This window comes from Danio rerio, chromosome 2 (assembly GCF_049306965.1).
Source record: "Danio rerio strain Tuebingen ecotype United States chromosome 2, GRCz12tu, whole genome shotgun sequence".
Taxonomy (NCBI): domain Eukaryota; kingdom Metazoa; phylum Chordata; class Actinopteri; order Cypriniformes; family Danionidae; genus Danio; species Danio rerio.
In genome coordinates, this window is record NC_133177.1 from 57,568,126 (window position 1) to 57,583,216 (window position 15,091).

A 15,091-nucleotide genomic window follows, 5' to 3' on the forward strand; every position below is an offset into this window, starting at 1 on the left:
CATCTGGGCATGACAAAACATAGTTTGCTGCGTGTTTACAACAAAATGTCTAGTGTATTTAGATAGGAGGAGTGTGTCCTACAGGTGGCTGTCAAGCAAGCTCATCTGCATGGAGCACACTTATGCATCATTCCATTTTGTGGTGCATATTGTGTACGCTTTACTAAAAACATAGGTCTTTAATCTAGATTTGATCTGAGAGAGTGTGTCTGAGCCTCGGACATTATCAGGAAGACCTCCTTTAGGGGACTTTGTTATTCTTGGTATTACCAGAAGCTCTGAGTTTTGAGATCTTAAAGAGCGAGTTGGATTGTAGCGAGACAGAAGGTTGGTAAGACAAACAGGCTTTATAGGTAAGAAGCAATATTACATAATCAATATGGAACTTAACAGGCTGCCAGTGTAAGCAGGGGCGACCCCAAGGGGTGGCCAGAGGTGGCCACGGTCACCCCTTTGTTTACTCTGGCCCCAATATTATTTTGCTGTTGATATTATTAATTTAAATGTATTTATGTGAATTAACAATATTTCAATAAATAAATTATAAAAATGTAGCCACTGTCGTTGTGGACTGCACGCACACACCTTCAACAGACAGCAATGGCAATTTTTTTAAAGAACCAACAACGGGTATGTTTGTCATACATTTAGGTCTTTTGTTAACCTTTCTAGTTAAATACTAAAAGTGTTAACGTTACTTAACAGAATTCTTGAGGCTCAGTAAAGTTACCATAATTTGTTTAGTATTGTTTAGTATGGTAAGAGACGAAACACGACTTTGGGTTCATGAGATTGTACACGATTTATGAGGACATAATTATTTTTTAAATAATACCATTGTGTCCAATTGAGAACCACAAATCCCAAAAATAAATAATTGCATTTTCAAATCAGCTTTTCAGAAACTAGTTTGTTTAGCACCTTAATTTTTTGGCTGGTTGACTTACAAGAGCCAAAAATCACAATTATTTTGCAGGGTGCATCAATAGAAGAAGCTGTATTGATAATATTGTGGCTCAAAACGAAATATGGATAAATTATATTATTAAGGTCTGTATAGTGAGCGTGTGTATACAGTAATGCCTTTTGTTCAGGTTGTTTAGGTTTTTAATAATGAATTAATTAATCCTCATTACTTTTAGTAATAATATATAGTAATAATTGAAATGTTTTAAGATCAATTAATTAAATTAATTGAAACAACATTATTAATTTACTAAAAACAAAAATATAACATTACACTGAATTTATTATTTTTGTGTGTGTGTGTGCCACACCAAAATTTGATGTGGCCTCATTAGGCCACCCCTAAGAAAATATTCTAGGGGCGCTGCTGAGTGTATGGAGGATCAAATTGGGGTGATATGATCATATTTTCTAGACCTGGTAAGCTGCATTTTGTACAAGCTAAAGTTTATTAATAGAGGACGCTGGGGAGCCAGTGAACAGAGCATTACAGTAATCCAGCCTAGAGGTCATAAAACCATGAACTAGCTTTTCTGCATCTAAGATGGGTAGCATACTTTGTAACTTAGAGATATTTCTCAATTTAAAAAAGGTGGTTTTTGAGAAAAATGATTTTCAAAAGTTAGGTTGCTGTCTAAAAAATAACACCCAGATCTTTACACTTTAAATTCCAGTGTTTAAACACAAATACAAAATGACAGTGTTTTTTTTTTATTAGCTAACTGTGTTATTTTCTTTAATTCATCCGTGCAAGTTAATCCACTGAAAGAAATGTTTTGGTAATTAAACTCTGACCATTTACTTCCATGTTTGGAGTCATTCTGTTGAAGGGTTTCCATAGCAATTGCATATTAACACGCTCTCCTACCGTTAGTTTGCTATGAGGGAATAATGAGCAAAAGAAAGTCCCACCCACACTCAATATTCAGTTTAATTAGTTTGCTGCCTTAAATAGATCTGAACAGATGCTGAAGGAAAAGTGTAATGTCTGGATGTTTCTGCATGAGCAGGTGAACAGAGCCGTGCAGTAGAGAATCACTCTGCTTTCTTACAAATACACCGCAAACGCTGAGGTAAAAGAGAGACATTTCCCTTAACTGGAATAATTCATCCATTAATGAAAATTCTTTTTGTTTTCCTCCTTCCTACTTTGTTTAGAGTGTAGATTTGCTATGATACGATTGTTATGATTGAAGTACAATAAAGGTCCGTGTTTCTTGATTAAGGTCAATTAATATAATATTAACCAAAAGCAATAGCAATGACATTTATTTTGTTATAGAACTTTTTAATTTTAATCCAATGTTTTTTTTAAACTTTATCAAAACGTTTCAGCTTAAGTTTGAATGAGCATTTGAATTAATTCTGAAAACTAATGTTAAAATTTAGCTTTCAGAATCACAGGAATAAATGAATTTTTGAAATATACAGCGGGCAAAATAAGTGTTGAACATGTCATAATTTTTCTTAGAAAACATATTTCTAAAGGTGCCGTTGACTTGAAGTTCCCCTGGAGGTTGGTAACAACCAAAGAAATCCATATATTCAAAGAAAACTAAACTAATTAGTTTACAAATTAAGTTATGTGTAATAAAATTAAATGACACAAAGAAAAAGTCGCCAATCCGCTGTGGCGATTACGGATTGATAAAGGGACAAAGCCGACAAGAAAATGAATGAATATACCATAATGTTTTGATTACTTTTCTTTAAGTAACATTTGTTTAAAAGTTCTCCATTTATTTACTTGATATTGACCTGACCTATATTTTAATTATTAGATAATAATAATAATAATAATAATAATAATAATAATAATTATTATTATTATTATTATTATTATTACTGTATTATTAAATGTATTAAACTATGATCATTTTTGATAGGGCAAATAAAAACAGTTTCCAATTGGGATATGTGAAAAAAAATCCTTAGCATTTACCCTTTTAAAAGTTTAAGATTTCCTTCATAAAGTTTTATTATTATATAGAGTGCATTATTATATAGAGCAGAGGTAATCAACCCTCTTCCTGGAGATCTAGCTTCCTGCAGATTTCAGTTGCAACCCATATATACAATTACACCTGCCTGTGGCCATCAAGTGCTGTTCAGGTCGTAATTAATTTTTCAGGTGTGTTTAATGAGGGTTGTAACTAAACTCTGTAGGAAGGTAGCTTTCCAGGGACAGGGTTGAGCACCCCTGATAAAGAGTGTTAAAGACAAAAATTATTAGCCCTACAGCGCAATTTTAATTCTTTGTTTAACATTTAACAAGTGATTTTATTTTCACCACAGTATACATCACAGTATTTTTTTTTTACCTAAAACTAATAATTAACCTAAAACTTTTAGCTGAGTACTAGTAAAATATGATGTACTATCATCGTAAAAAAGACAAAATAAGTTATTAGAAATAGTTACTAAATCTATAATGTTTTATAATGTGTTGAAAAAATATCTCCGTTAAACATTCATTCATTCTCTTTCGGCTTAGTCTCTTATTTATTGGGGTCACCACAGTGGAATGAACCGCCAACTATTCCAGCATATGTTTTACATAGCCGATGCCATTTTACATACCCAGTACTGGAAAACACCCATACACTCTCGCATTCACACACACACACGCATACACTTTGGACAATTTAGTTCATCCAATTCACCTACAGCGCATGTGATTGGACTGTTGGGGAAACCGGAGTACCCGGAGTAAACCCATGCCAACACAGGGAGAACATACAAACTCCTCACAGAAATGCCAACTGCCCTAGTTGGAACTCAAACCAGTGACCTTCTTGCTGTGAGGCGACATTGCTTACCACTAAGCCACCGTGCCACCCTTAAACAGCACTTGGGAAGTATTTCAATTAGAACTAGAACCTAAAGTTCATTGATAAACTTTGATGTTGGCTTCAGAAAGCCAACGTGACTGCGCTAGGACTGGGAATGGCAGTTGGCAGGAAGCACGGCGGCGGTTGCTAAGTGGTTGCTAGGCAGTTGCTAAAACAATTATGGCATTATTAGGTAGTTGCTAAGCAGTTGCTAAATGGCAATGCTCGTGTACATGTTCGACCAAATGCTAACACTTAGTAGGAATTTCTAGCATATGTTATTGCATTTAGATAATCATTCATAGCATGTAGCTAATTGTTAGAAGCACTTGGCTTCCATTATCATTGTTACCATACATAGTACACAGGAAGTCCCATTTGCTAGCATGAGTCAATCAAGCCAATGCCCAGGTCCCTACGATGTTCTGATGTAGAGATATTGCTATTTTTAAATGGTTGCTAGGTTATACTGTTTTGTTGCTATGGGGACATTTGACAGGTTAGTGATGATACATCAAAGCTTCTTGACAATATGAGTGAACTTAATCAACCCCAATGTTTCTATGACAGTCTTTATGAGTGTCAAAAACTGGACTTGAACATTATGTATTCCTGGTGGAAGGGCATTCGCTGTGTAAAACAAATGCTGGAAAAGTTGGCGGTTCATTCCGTTGTGGCGACCCCTGATTAATAAAGGGACTAAGGGAATGAACATTATGTAAAAATGGCTTGCCGTATTTTTTTGAAAATACAATGCTTAAGTGTTAAAGTGATACATGCACAAATGGCTTGCCATATCAGTAAAAAATATGGAGATTAAGTCAAAAATGGCTTGCCATATTTTGAGAAAAATAATGCTTATAAATTATTTATTGGAAAACTATAAGTCTGATAAACCTTAAAGATATAGCAACAAAATCTAACGCATCTAAATACAGCTTTTGGCCAAATTTGGGTCTTTTATAATTTTTTTATATGCCCGGATTATAAAAATTTAATATTTAACATTTTTTATTTAAAAAACAATAAGTCATATAGGCATGAGAAGATATAGCAACAATCTTGAATGCAGAAGGCACATTTTGACCACATTTGGGCCTTGTGGCGTGAACGGCCTAGGAGGAGATACGTTTGTTTTCAAGGACAGAGTAGTATAACAGTATGTTGGCTTTCTCACGCCAACATAATTAATACTAGTTTCGTCTTCAAATATGCATGCGTCATTTATCATGCTTGCTTTTCCTTAAATTTATTGAATAAGCTTTCCAACGTTTGCACATCAGCTGACATGTGCTTTTTATACGTGCTTTTTAAGGCCAACAAAAGTCAGAACAGTTTCATTCTTGGATGAAGCAACTTTATATTATAGAAATTAAGCATTTACTATCTCTCTCTTTATCTCCTGTTCAACAAAAACCCCAAGTGCTCAACAATAGACATCAACAAGCAAAAGAAATGCCCTCAAACTCCGTCCTCATGCTTTTATATGTGATCAGAGTGAGAATGTATTTGTTTTGTCTTTGTTGATGAGCTGATCTCAGATATCAGCGTGGAAATAAAGCACTTTATTTCACCATAAACCTCTAAGTTTTATATAGTGATTAAAAAACGGATTGTTATTGACATACACTGCTTCATTGTGGTACGGTGATGGTAACAGACAGTAATACAACAGTACATGATTGAATATGGCTACTATATTCAAATACTATGGCATTTCCAAGAGCAATAATGAATAGCATAGTATTGGTATCATGATGCTGTGGAAATACAATGAGGTATTACTATGGTGCCATGACTAATGACCATGATTTCAGCCATGTTTTTCTAATCACTATATTAAATATATGTGGAATTTATTTGGATAATATTTGGCTTAACAACATAAATTTTCCCAGCATCCTCCCCTACCTTTCCCCTCCATCATGGCTCTTCTGTTCAAGGACACAAGGCAGTTTTCTTATTCCAATTGCTGTTCTGCTGTGTGACTGTGAAACTGTGGACATTGGTGTTTCTGAACTAACCTAGTTAGAGAGACACACTGGTGTAATTTTGTTGGTTATATTGTTGCTAATTGCTGTCTTATTATTTAATTTAAATGTGTAACAGTAGATATTCACACTGACAAAAATGATTTTTTTTTTACTTTGTCATGTTTCTACACTGTAAAACATATCTGTTAATTAATAGTTTCTGTATTTTGTGATTCACAAGTGTTTATTTATGGTTGTGAATTATATTATAGAATGTTGATCTGTGCTCTGGTGACTTTTAATGTTGAAAATTCAACTCTACAGTTTAACAAAGTGACTTTTATTGACATTTTAGTAGATTGAAATAATGTAATCTATAAGAAATAATCAACGCAATCTCACTGCAATTTGTAACTTTTGATTTAGTGGCTAATTCCTATGAATTCGTACGATCTAATTCATACAATTTAGTACAATTTGATTATCACTCAATGACGGTTAGGGTTAGGGGTGGGGTTGTGTGCCACGTCTCCTTTTTAAAATCGTACACTTTCATACGACTAAACTCATATGAATTTGTATGAATTAGCCACTAAACTAAATTCTTACGATCTAATTTGTACAATTTAGTACAATTTGATTATCACTCAATGACGGTTAGGGTTAGGGGTGGGGTTGTGTGCCATGTCTCCTTTTTAAAATCGTACACTTTCGTACGACTGAACTCATACGAATTTGTACGAATTAGAAATTAAACTAAATTCTTACGGTCTGATTCGTACAATTTAGTACGATTTGCTCATCACCCAATGACGGTTGGGGTTAGGGGTGGGGTTGTGTGCCACATCTCTTTTTTAAAATCGTACACTTTCGTACGACTAAACTCATATGAATTTGTACGAATTAGCCACTAAACTAAATTCTTACGATCTAATTCGTACAATTTAGTACAATTTGATTATCACTCAATGACGGTTGGGGTTAGGGGTGGGGTTGTGTGCCACGTCTCCTTTTTAAAATCGTACACTTTCGTACGACTAAACTAATACGAATTTGTACGAATTAGCCACTAAACTAAATTCTTACGTTTTATTTCTTACAATTTAGTACAATTTGATTATCACTCAATGACGGTTAGGGTTAGGGGTGGGGTTGTGTGCCATGTCTCCTTTTTAAAATCGTACACTTTCGTACGACTGAACTCATACGAATTTGTACGAATTAGAAATTAAACTAAATTCTTACGGTCTGATTCGTACAATTTAGTACGATTTGCTCATCACCCAATGACGGTTGGGGTTAGAGGTGGGGTTGTGTGCCACGTCTCCTTTTTAAAATCGTACACTTTCGTGCAACTGAACTCATGCGAATTTGTACGAATTAGCCACTAAACTAAATTCTTACGATCTAATTCGTACAATATAGTACAATTTGATTATCGATCAATGACGGTTAGGGTTAGGGGTGGGGTTGTGTGCCATGTCTCCTTTTTAAAATCGTACACTTTCGTAAGACTGAACTCATACGAATTTGTACGAATTAGCCACTAAACTAAATTCTTACGGTCTGATTCGTACAATTTAGTACGATTTGCTCATCACCCAATGACGGTTGGGGTTAGGGGTGGGGTTGTGTGCCACATCTCCTTTTTAAAATCGTACACTTTCGTACGAGTAAACTCATATGAATTTGTACGAATTAGCCACTAAACTAAATTCTTACGATCTAATTTGTACAATTTAGTACAATTTGATTATCACTCAATGACGGTTGGGGTTAGGGGTGGGGTTGTGTGCCATGTCTCCTTTTTAAAATCGAACACTTTCGTACGACTGAACTCATATGAATTTGTACGAATTAGCCACTAAACTGACAAAATGTAAAATACTAACGTTTCCTTGTGAGATCAGGCTGGAAATAATATATATAATATAATAAGTTTGTAAAATAACAGAAAATGCACTGGCAGTTTATTACAAGTTTTTTGTAGTGTATTATACAACACAGGATCATTCTGAAAATGTAGTTCTGTGAACGTTTCTGGAGACTGTGAATTATGTAGGCAGAGGTACGTATGGCTGCATTTAATTCTTTAAGCGAACGCTACGGGGCGGTATGACGATATTCCTTTTCGCACTTACCGGCTGACCATTTACCTCAGTGTGAAGGGCTTTCCTATTGCAACCAGTTTGTCCCTTTAGCTCATCGTGTACGTCGGCAGACTTGAAACATAGAGAGGTGTTGACCATGACAACGACCGGGTTCGAGTCCAGGAAAGAGCAGTTCCGGAAATCCGATAAGACAAAAACAGAATCCAAAAAATAAAGTGAGCATAAAATGTGGCAAAATTTAAAAACGTGGTGAAAATTAGATGAGGGTTTTTATTTTTCTGGACTGCTTTTGTAAATTGTTGGTTGGGTTTAGGGAAGTAAGCGTGTGGCCGAGTCAATCGGTAAAATCGGTTGGGTTTAGTCAAGGAGGAGGAGGGAGGGTCAGTTCATTGTCCGGTCGCACAGGCAATCATTCAGTCCGTCAGACAGACGGTCGTTCGACAACGGCCTCTGGTGGGTATATGCAAGAACAGCGTGGATGCGAACTGCACTCGCGAGAGACATTTGAGATACGAAAAAGCGCACACAGCGGCCTCTCACAGATTCGCAAAAACAAAAACTGCAAAAATTGTATTTTTATTTTGCGGCCTCCAGAAACGTCCACGGGACTACGTTTTCAGAATGAGCCTGGGTTGTTATTATACAACACCAATTCAGAGTATATATCACTTTAAACTATTAAAAATGTCAATAAAAGTCACTTTTTTTTACTTTTCAAGGTTAAAGTTTGTTGGACGAATGATTGAGCTCCCATAATGCGTTTCAAAATCATAATCATAATAGTAAATAAAAACATAAATCACAAAAATGCAGGAAAACTGCTTACACAAAGAAGAATTTTCTAGACAAGTAAAAAAATGTTGTTTTGATTTCAGAAATAATAAGTAGAAATTAAGTGGGTTTTTCCTTAAAGGTGCTGTATGTAAGTTTCTGACTCTTCTAAAGCATAAAAATATCATAATATGTTTGCAGATTTTAAAGAAACATGTTAAGTGAGCATTCTTGTTTATCTGAAAAACAATGCTGAAGTCAGATATTCTGCTTTGAAAATGTGTGTTACGTGCTGGAAAGTCTGTCTTTTTTTTTTTTTTTTGGTTCTTTTAACCTGCCCACTGCCAGTTTATCCAATTATAGTTCAGCACCCCAGGTTGTCTTAATGGAAAACAGCATATTTGATTCATTCAGTCATGAAGGCTCCCAATGTGTGCGTCCACAATCGAAAATACGACCTCCGGTGGAAAGTAGAGTTCCACATAAGGTTATTAATTAGCAAATAATATAAATATTACAAACGTAAACATTAGGTGAGCAGGTTACATTGTAACCCTGTGTCCTAAGAACACGCTATGTGGCTAGATTTGCAGTGCTAAGCAACATGACTGTTTGCACCAGTCGAAACTCGACAGAAATGTGTAAATACAGCCATTTAGAAGCACATAATATATGTGCACTCACTGCACTCCAGTGAAATGGTAAGGTTTATATTCTGATTAATACACATTAAACCACTTTAAAATTATTAAACGTACATGCTAAATCACTGATATGTTGGTGTCATCAATCTGGCAACCTGCGATTGAGTGTTTTGAACAAGGCATGCAATACCTAGTTCAACCACTGGGTGTCAAACTTACAAACTGCACCTTTTATTGTGAGAATTGGTACTTAAACTAAAGTGTTACTTAAAAACTGTGTGTACTAGTGTTTAGTTTATAACAATAATTATAACTATCTTGAATAGTTAATTTTAAAACTAACTCAGAGTTTACTTTGAAGAGTGTGTTGGCTTGCACTGAATCAGAGTTGTAAAGTTCAAGATCTCAGGTGGATTATCTGCTGCTACTTTCAGTAGTATAGCAATGTCACGTAAAATGGCATTCAGACTCACATTTTTAGCATTTAACACAGAATAAAGCACATGAGATGTACCTGAGGTGATCATTGTCAGTTTTCTGTTGATCAGCTGCAAGCCATTTCTGATATAGAAATTTCTGGTGTTGGTTAGAACAGAAACTCCTTTTAATATAGAAAATATTTCTTCTATCGCCTGCCGTTGCTTTTATTTAAAACACAGAAGATTACATCAACCTTAAATAAGCCTTTAAACTCGATAGTCAGGTTTGCTCCTGTTGATGTCGTAAATCTGGCAACCTGCGCTTGCATGTGTTTTAAACCTGTAGTGCAATACCCAGTTCAACCACTGGGTGTCAAACTTACATACTGCACATTTAAAACAAGCTAAGTAATCTGCCATCCAAAAACAAGATTGTTTTGCTTTCGCTATTGGCAGATCACCCCTGTTTTAAAGAGGAAAAAATTCCTTATTTTTTACTTTTTGTTTCTGAAATCTTAATATTTCTTACTCGTCTAAAAAGGCATCTTGATTTAAGAAGCTTTAGATTTTTGGACTAGGATCAAGGCAAAAACTCTAAATAAGAATTTTTTTTTTTTTTTTTGTGCAGTTTAATCTTGTACTTTAGTATTATTTTACAAATGATGTATGCTAATATGATATGCCTTACAAGCACAATTTGACTGTGTGTTTTTCAGATTGAGGTAAGTTTGGTTTGAGATTGTTTGGTATTTTCTCAGGAGGCGTATGGGGATGCGCAAAACTGATTTTATCAATGACAAGCTTGTGAATAATCAAAAGCATACTGTGTTATTCTACTGTTTTCTGTTTTGATGTCATTGTTTTTTGCTCAACGCTCTCCATATTTTCTCAGTGGTTAGAAGTGGTGATTATTACCTGTTTGAAACTGACAGTGAAGAGGAGGAGGAAGAGGAGGAGAAAAAAGACGAAGAGCCTCCCAAAAGATCAGCCTTTCAGGTGTGTGAAACCATGCAGTTCAGCTCATACTGTATTCAGGTCATTGGTCCTCTGTGTGGAAAGGAAGAAACTTTTATTGTTACACAATAAGGCTTGACAATTATTTTATATAAGTTAATTTATTTTATCTTTGTCATGATGCACAATATTTGACTAGATATTTTTCGAGATACTAGTATTCAGCTTAAAAGTGACATTTAAAGGCTTAACTAGGTTAATTAGGCAGGTCAGGATAATTTTGCAAGTCATTGGACAACGGTGGTTTGTTCTGTAGATAATCTAAACAAATATTGTATAAGGGGGCTAATACTATTGACCTTAAAACGGTGTTAAAAAATTTGAAACTGCTCTTATTCTAGCCAAAATAAAACGAAAAAGACTTTCTCCAGAAGAAAAAAAAAATATTATAGGAAATACTTACGCTCTGTTAAACGTCATTTGGGAAATATAAAAAATATATATATATATATTACGCTCTGTTAAACGTCATTTGGGAAAAAAAAAAAAAAAAAAAAAAATATATATATATATATATATATATATATATATATATATATATATATATATATATATATATATTACGCTCTGTTAAACGTCATTTGGGAAATATAAAAAAAAATATATATATATATATATATTACGCTCTGTTAAACGTCATTTGGGAAATATAAAAAATATATATATATATATTACGCTCTGTTAAACGTCATTTGGGAAATATAAAAAATATATATATATATTACGCTCTGTTAAACGTCATTTGGGAAATATAAAAAAATATATATATATATTACGCTCTGTTAAACGTCATTTGGGAAAAAAAAAAAAAAAAATATATATATATATATATATATATATATATATATATATATATATATATATATTACGCTCTGTTAAACGTCATTTGGGAAATATAAAAAATATATATATATATATATTACGCTCTGTTAAACGTCATTTGGAAAAAAAAAAAATATATATATATATATATATATATATATATATATATATATATATATATATATATTACGCTCTGTTAAACGTCATTTGGGAAATATAAAAAAAAATATATATATATATATTACGCTCTGTTAAACCTCATTTGGGAAATATAAAAAAATATATATATATATATTACGCTCTGTTAAACGTCATTTGGGAAATATAAAAAAAAAAATATATATATATATATTACGCTCTGTTAAACGTCATTTGGGAAATATAAAAAAATATATATATATATATATATATTACGCTCTGTTAAACGTCATTTGGGAAATATAAAAAAATATATATATATTACGCTCTGTTAAACGTCATTTGGGAAATATAAAAATATATATATATATATTACGCTCTGTTAAACGTCATTTGGGAAATATAAAAAAATATATATATATATTACGCTCTGTTAAACGTCATTTGGGAAATATAAAAAAAAAAAAATATATATATATATATATATATATATATATATATATATATATATATATATATATATATATATATATATATATATATATATATTACGCTCTGTTAAACGTCATTTGGGAAATATAAAAAATATATATATATATATTACGCTCTGTTAAACGTCATTTGGGAAATATAAAAAATATATATATATATATTACGCTCTGTTAAACGTCATTTGGGAAATATTAAAAAAAAAATATATATATATTACGCTCTGTTAAACGTCATTTGGGAAATATAAAAAAATATATATATATATTACGCTCTGTTAAACGTCATTTGGGAAATATAAAAAATATATATATATATATATTACGCTCTGTTAAACGTCATTTGGGAAATATAAAAAAAAAAATATATATATATATATATATATATATATATATATATATATATATATATATATATATATATATATATATATATATATATATGCGAACAGTCAATTTTATCAAATAAAATGAGTTTTGTTAACCCAAAATTGACTGATATATATATCACACTCGTAGCAGTGCGATATGGCTGTATATCAGCACTGGTGGGAGGTGTGTGTTGCCTTAGTGTCCCACCAGTGCTGATATACAGCCATATCGCACTGCTATGAGCGTGATATTGCGTTTATACAACAGTTCAACAGCACATTCGTGTATATTAAAAAAAAATCAAACACAGAGGGTCTAAAAACCCTTTTGTATTAGTAACTACTTTCTTCCGCCATTCATCTGCAGCTGACATCAAAACAGCAGAAGCCGTTACTAATTCACCAACATCAATTTAGAGTTAGTGTTTGAATCATTCTTTAGTGTAATGTATAAAGTAATGTCAAAACAGCTGATTTTGCACACACTTTAAGATTATGAGGCTGAACTTGACATAAAATGTCATCGGTCTACAGAGATATCTTCTTACAATCTATTAGTCTACAGTGTTTCTCTGTTGCAATCGGGATATCACAATAATTAACCCCGAAAAAAAGCAGCCCAATCACTACCAGACTGCTGTTGTGTTTGCGATAAGGAGGGGGTGTTCGGGGATGAGGTCTCTGATTAACACTGTTGAGAACTGGGATAGGAAAGTAACTGTATTAAAATAGGCAGTGTCCTTTTAAATAAACTTCATAGTTGCAATCTATACAAAAGAGAGAGAGAGAGATCGACTTAGAATATCACTTACCAGTTTAATAATTTGATCAGATCTAGTTAAAAAACACGCAGTTTTAATCTTCTAAGCAAGGGCTTATAATGCGGTCCTGGCGCCACCTTGGGGATAGACAACTTCAACCATCTTTGGCTAACGGACACAGACGCTCTCAGAAATTGTAAATATTTTGAAATAGCCACTATTCTTATAAATAAACTGCATAGTTGCAATCTAAACAGCTATATTCTCCTCTAAAAAAGCCCCAAAAGTACATCATGTTGCCCAACCGCAATAATATTTGTAAAACTGTGGAGCGTCCTCTGCTTGTATGTAGGCGTAGTAATACACAAAGGTGAAGAGGCCTTTGTGTGCTGTTACTGGCAAAATATCTCACGGCTATCAGCCAATCAGATTTAAGAACCAGTCAGAACTGGTGTATAAATAAATAAATAAATATGTGCACATCATATTCATAACCTATTTTTAGCTCAATTAATTGAGTGTGCTTAATAGATTAAGTGTATAATGTAAAATAAAAATCCTGGTTGTCTTAAATTGACTTTTAATTGTTAAATTACTTTTAAATTGTCTTTAAAGTTGAATCAAATTAGCCTTATGAGTCCATTGAACTTATATTATGTTAAACTGACTTAAAACAGCCTGTATAACTGATAAGACTAAGTTAGAACATGATTTACTTAGTTTATTAAGTTACAATGATTTAAAACATGACTAATTGATCAGATAATGTGTTTACAGTGTAAACTATTGAACATAATGTTTTTCCTATCTAGTTATTACCTAGTCAGATGCAAAGTACTTATACATCATGTTCAAATTAGTAATAGTGTACAGTTCCTACCCTAATATGCATTTACATTACATTTACAGTCATTTAGCAGACACTTTTGTCCAAAGGGACTTACAATTAAGCAGGAATTCAGCGATTCAACACAGTATGCATGTTTAATAAAGTTGCTTCAGTTCAGTAAGTGTTCATCCTATTTTTAATTTGTTAATTTTATAATAATCAGACAAAAATTCCACCGTCAGCGTCTTTTGCAGCAGTCAGTGTGTATTTAGTATGAATGGTGTTGAATTGTGTAGTGTTGGGCTTCAGGACACTGATGCTGTGACTTTCTCCTGGTTTTTTCTCCTCTCAGCGAGCGATCAGAAAGTTTGCTTCAGCCCTTGTTGCTTTACCCAGATCAATCATTAAACTGCCCAAAACTATTCTGCAGTATTTAATAAGGGCAGCCAAGGTACATATACCACCGCGGGAATCCTGCCGCCTGTGTTTGCTGATGGTGTTTCATTGTGAGATTTCCATCCCGTGTTGTTCCTGTTGCGTTACATATTTGTCAAAATATTAAAAAAGTAGTGAACTGTTACTGCAAGGAGGCATGGAATGGAAATCACTCCGAGGTGTTGTTGAGTGTGAAAATTGTGTGTTTGTTTCATGTGGTGTTTTTTTGGGAAGCTATACTTTTGTTTTTGTTGATTTTTTTAAATGAGTTGCTAGTGTATAATGTGATTTTGCTCCACTACATTTCAACACACTAAAAAATTTAAAAATACATAATATTTTATACTGAGCAATCATGGGTCAAAGACGAGCATCTCATATTGATCATTTATATCAGGAAGAATTTGAAATTATTTAATGTATATTAACATGAAAAATATAGTTCAATGTTTTGAATGTAGAATTAATACATGAATAAATGATCATATTAAATGTTATTTTATTTTATATGATTAAAA

General features: G+C 33.0%; 1 protein-coding gene across 6 annotated transcripts in view; it reads left to right on the forward strand.

The window, feature by feature from the left end:
* The window catches only part of piezo2b (piezo-type mechanosensitive ion channel component 2b), a 251,114-nt gene that overhangs the window by 179,187 nt on the left and 56,836 nt on the right, over positions 1–15,091 (forward strand). For 4 of the 6 annotated variants that reach the window (XM_021468270.3, XM_021468271.3, XM_073931402.1 and 1 more), the window contains 2 exons: positions 10,608–10,711; positions 14,491–14,589. In XM_021468270.3, the coding sequence (XP_021323945.2) occupies positions 10,608–10,711; positions 14,491–14,589 (203 nt within the window). The remainder of the gene's footprint in view (positions 1–10,607; positions 10,712–14,490; positions 14,590–15,091) is intronic. The other 2 variants (XM_021468277.3, XM_073931416.1) reach the window with 1 other exon arrangement.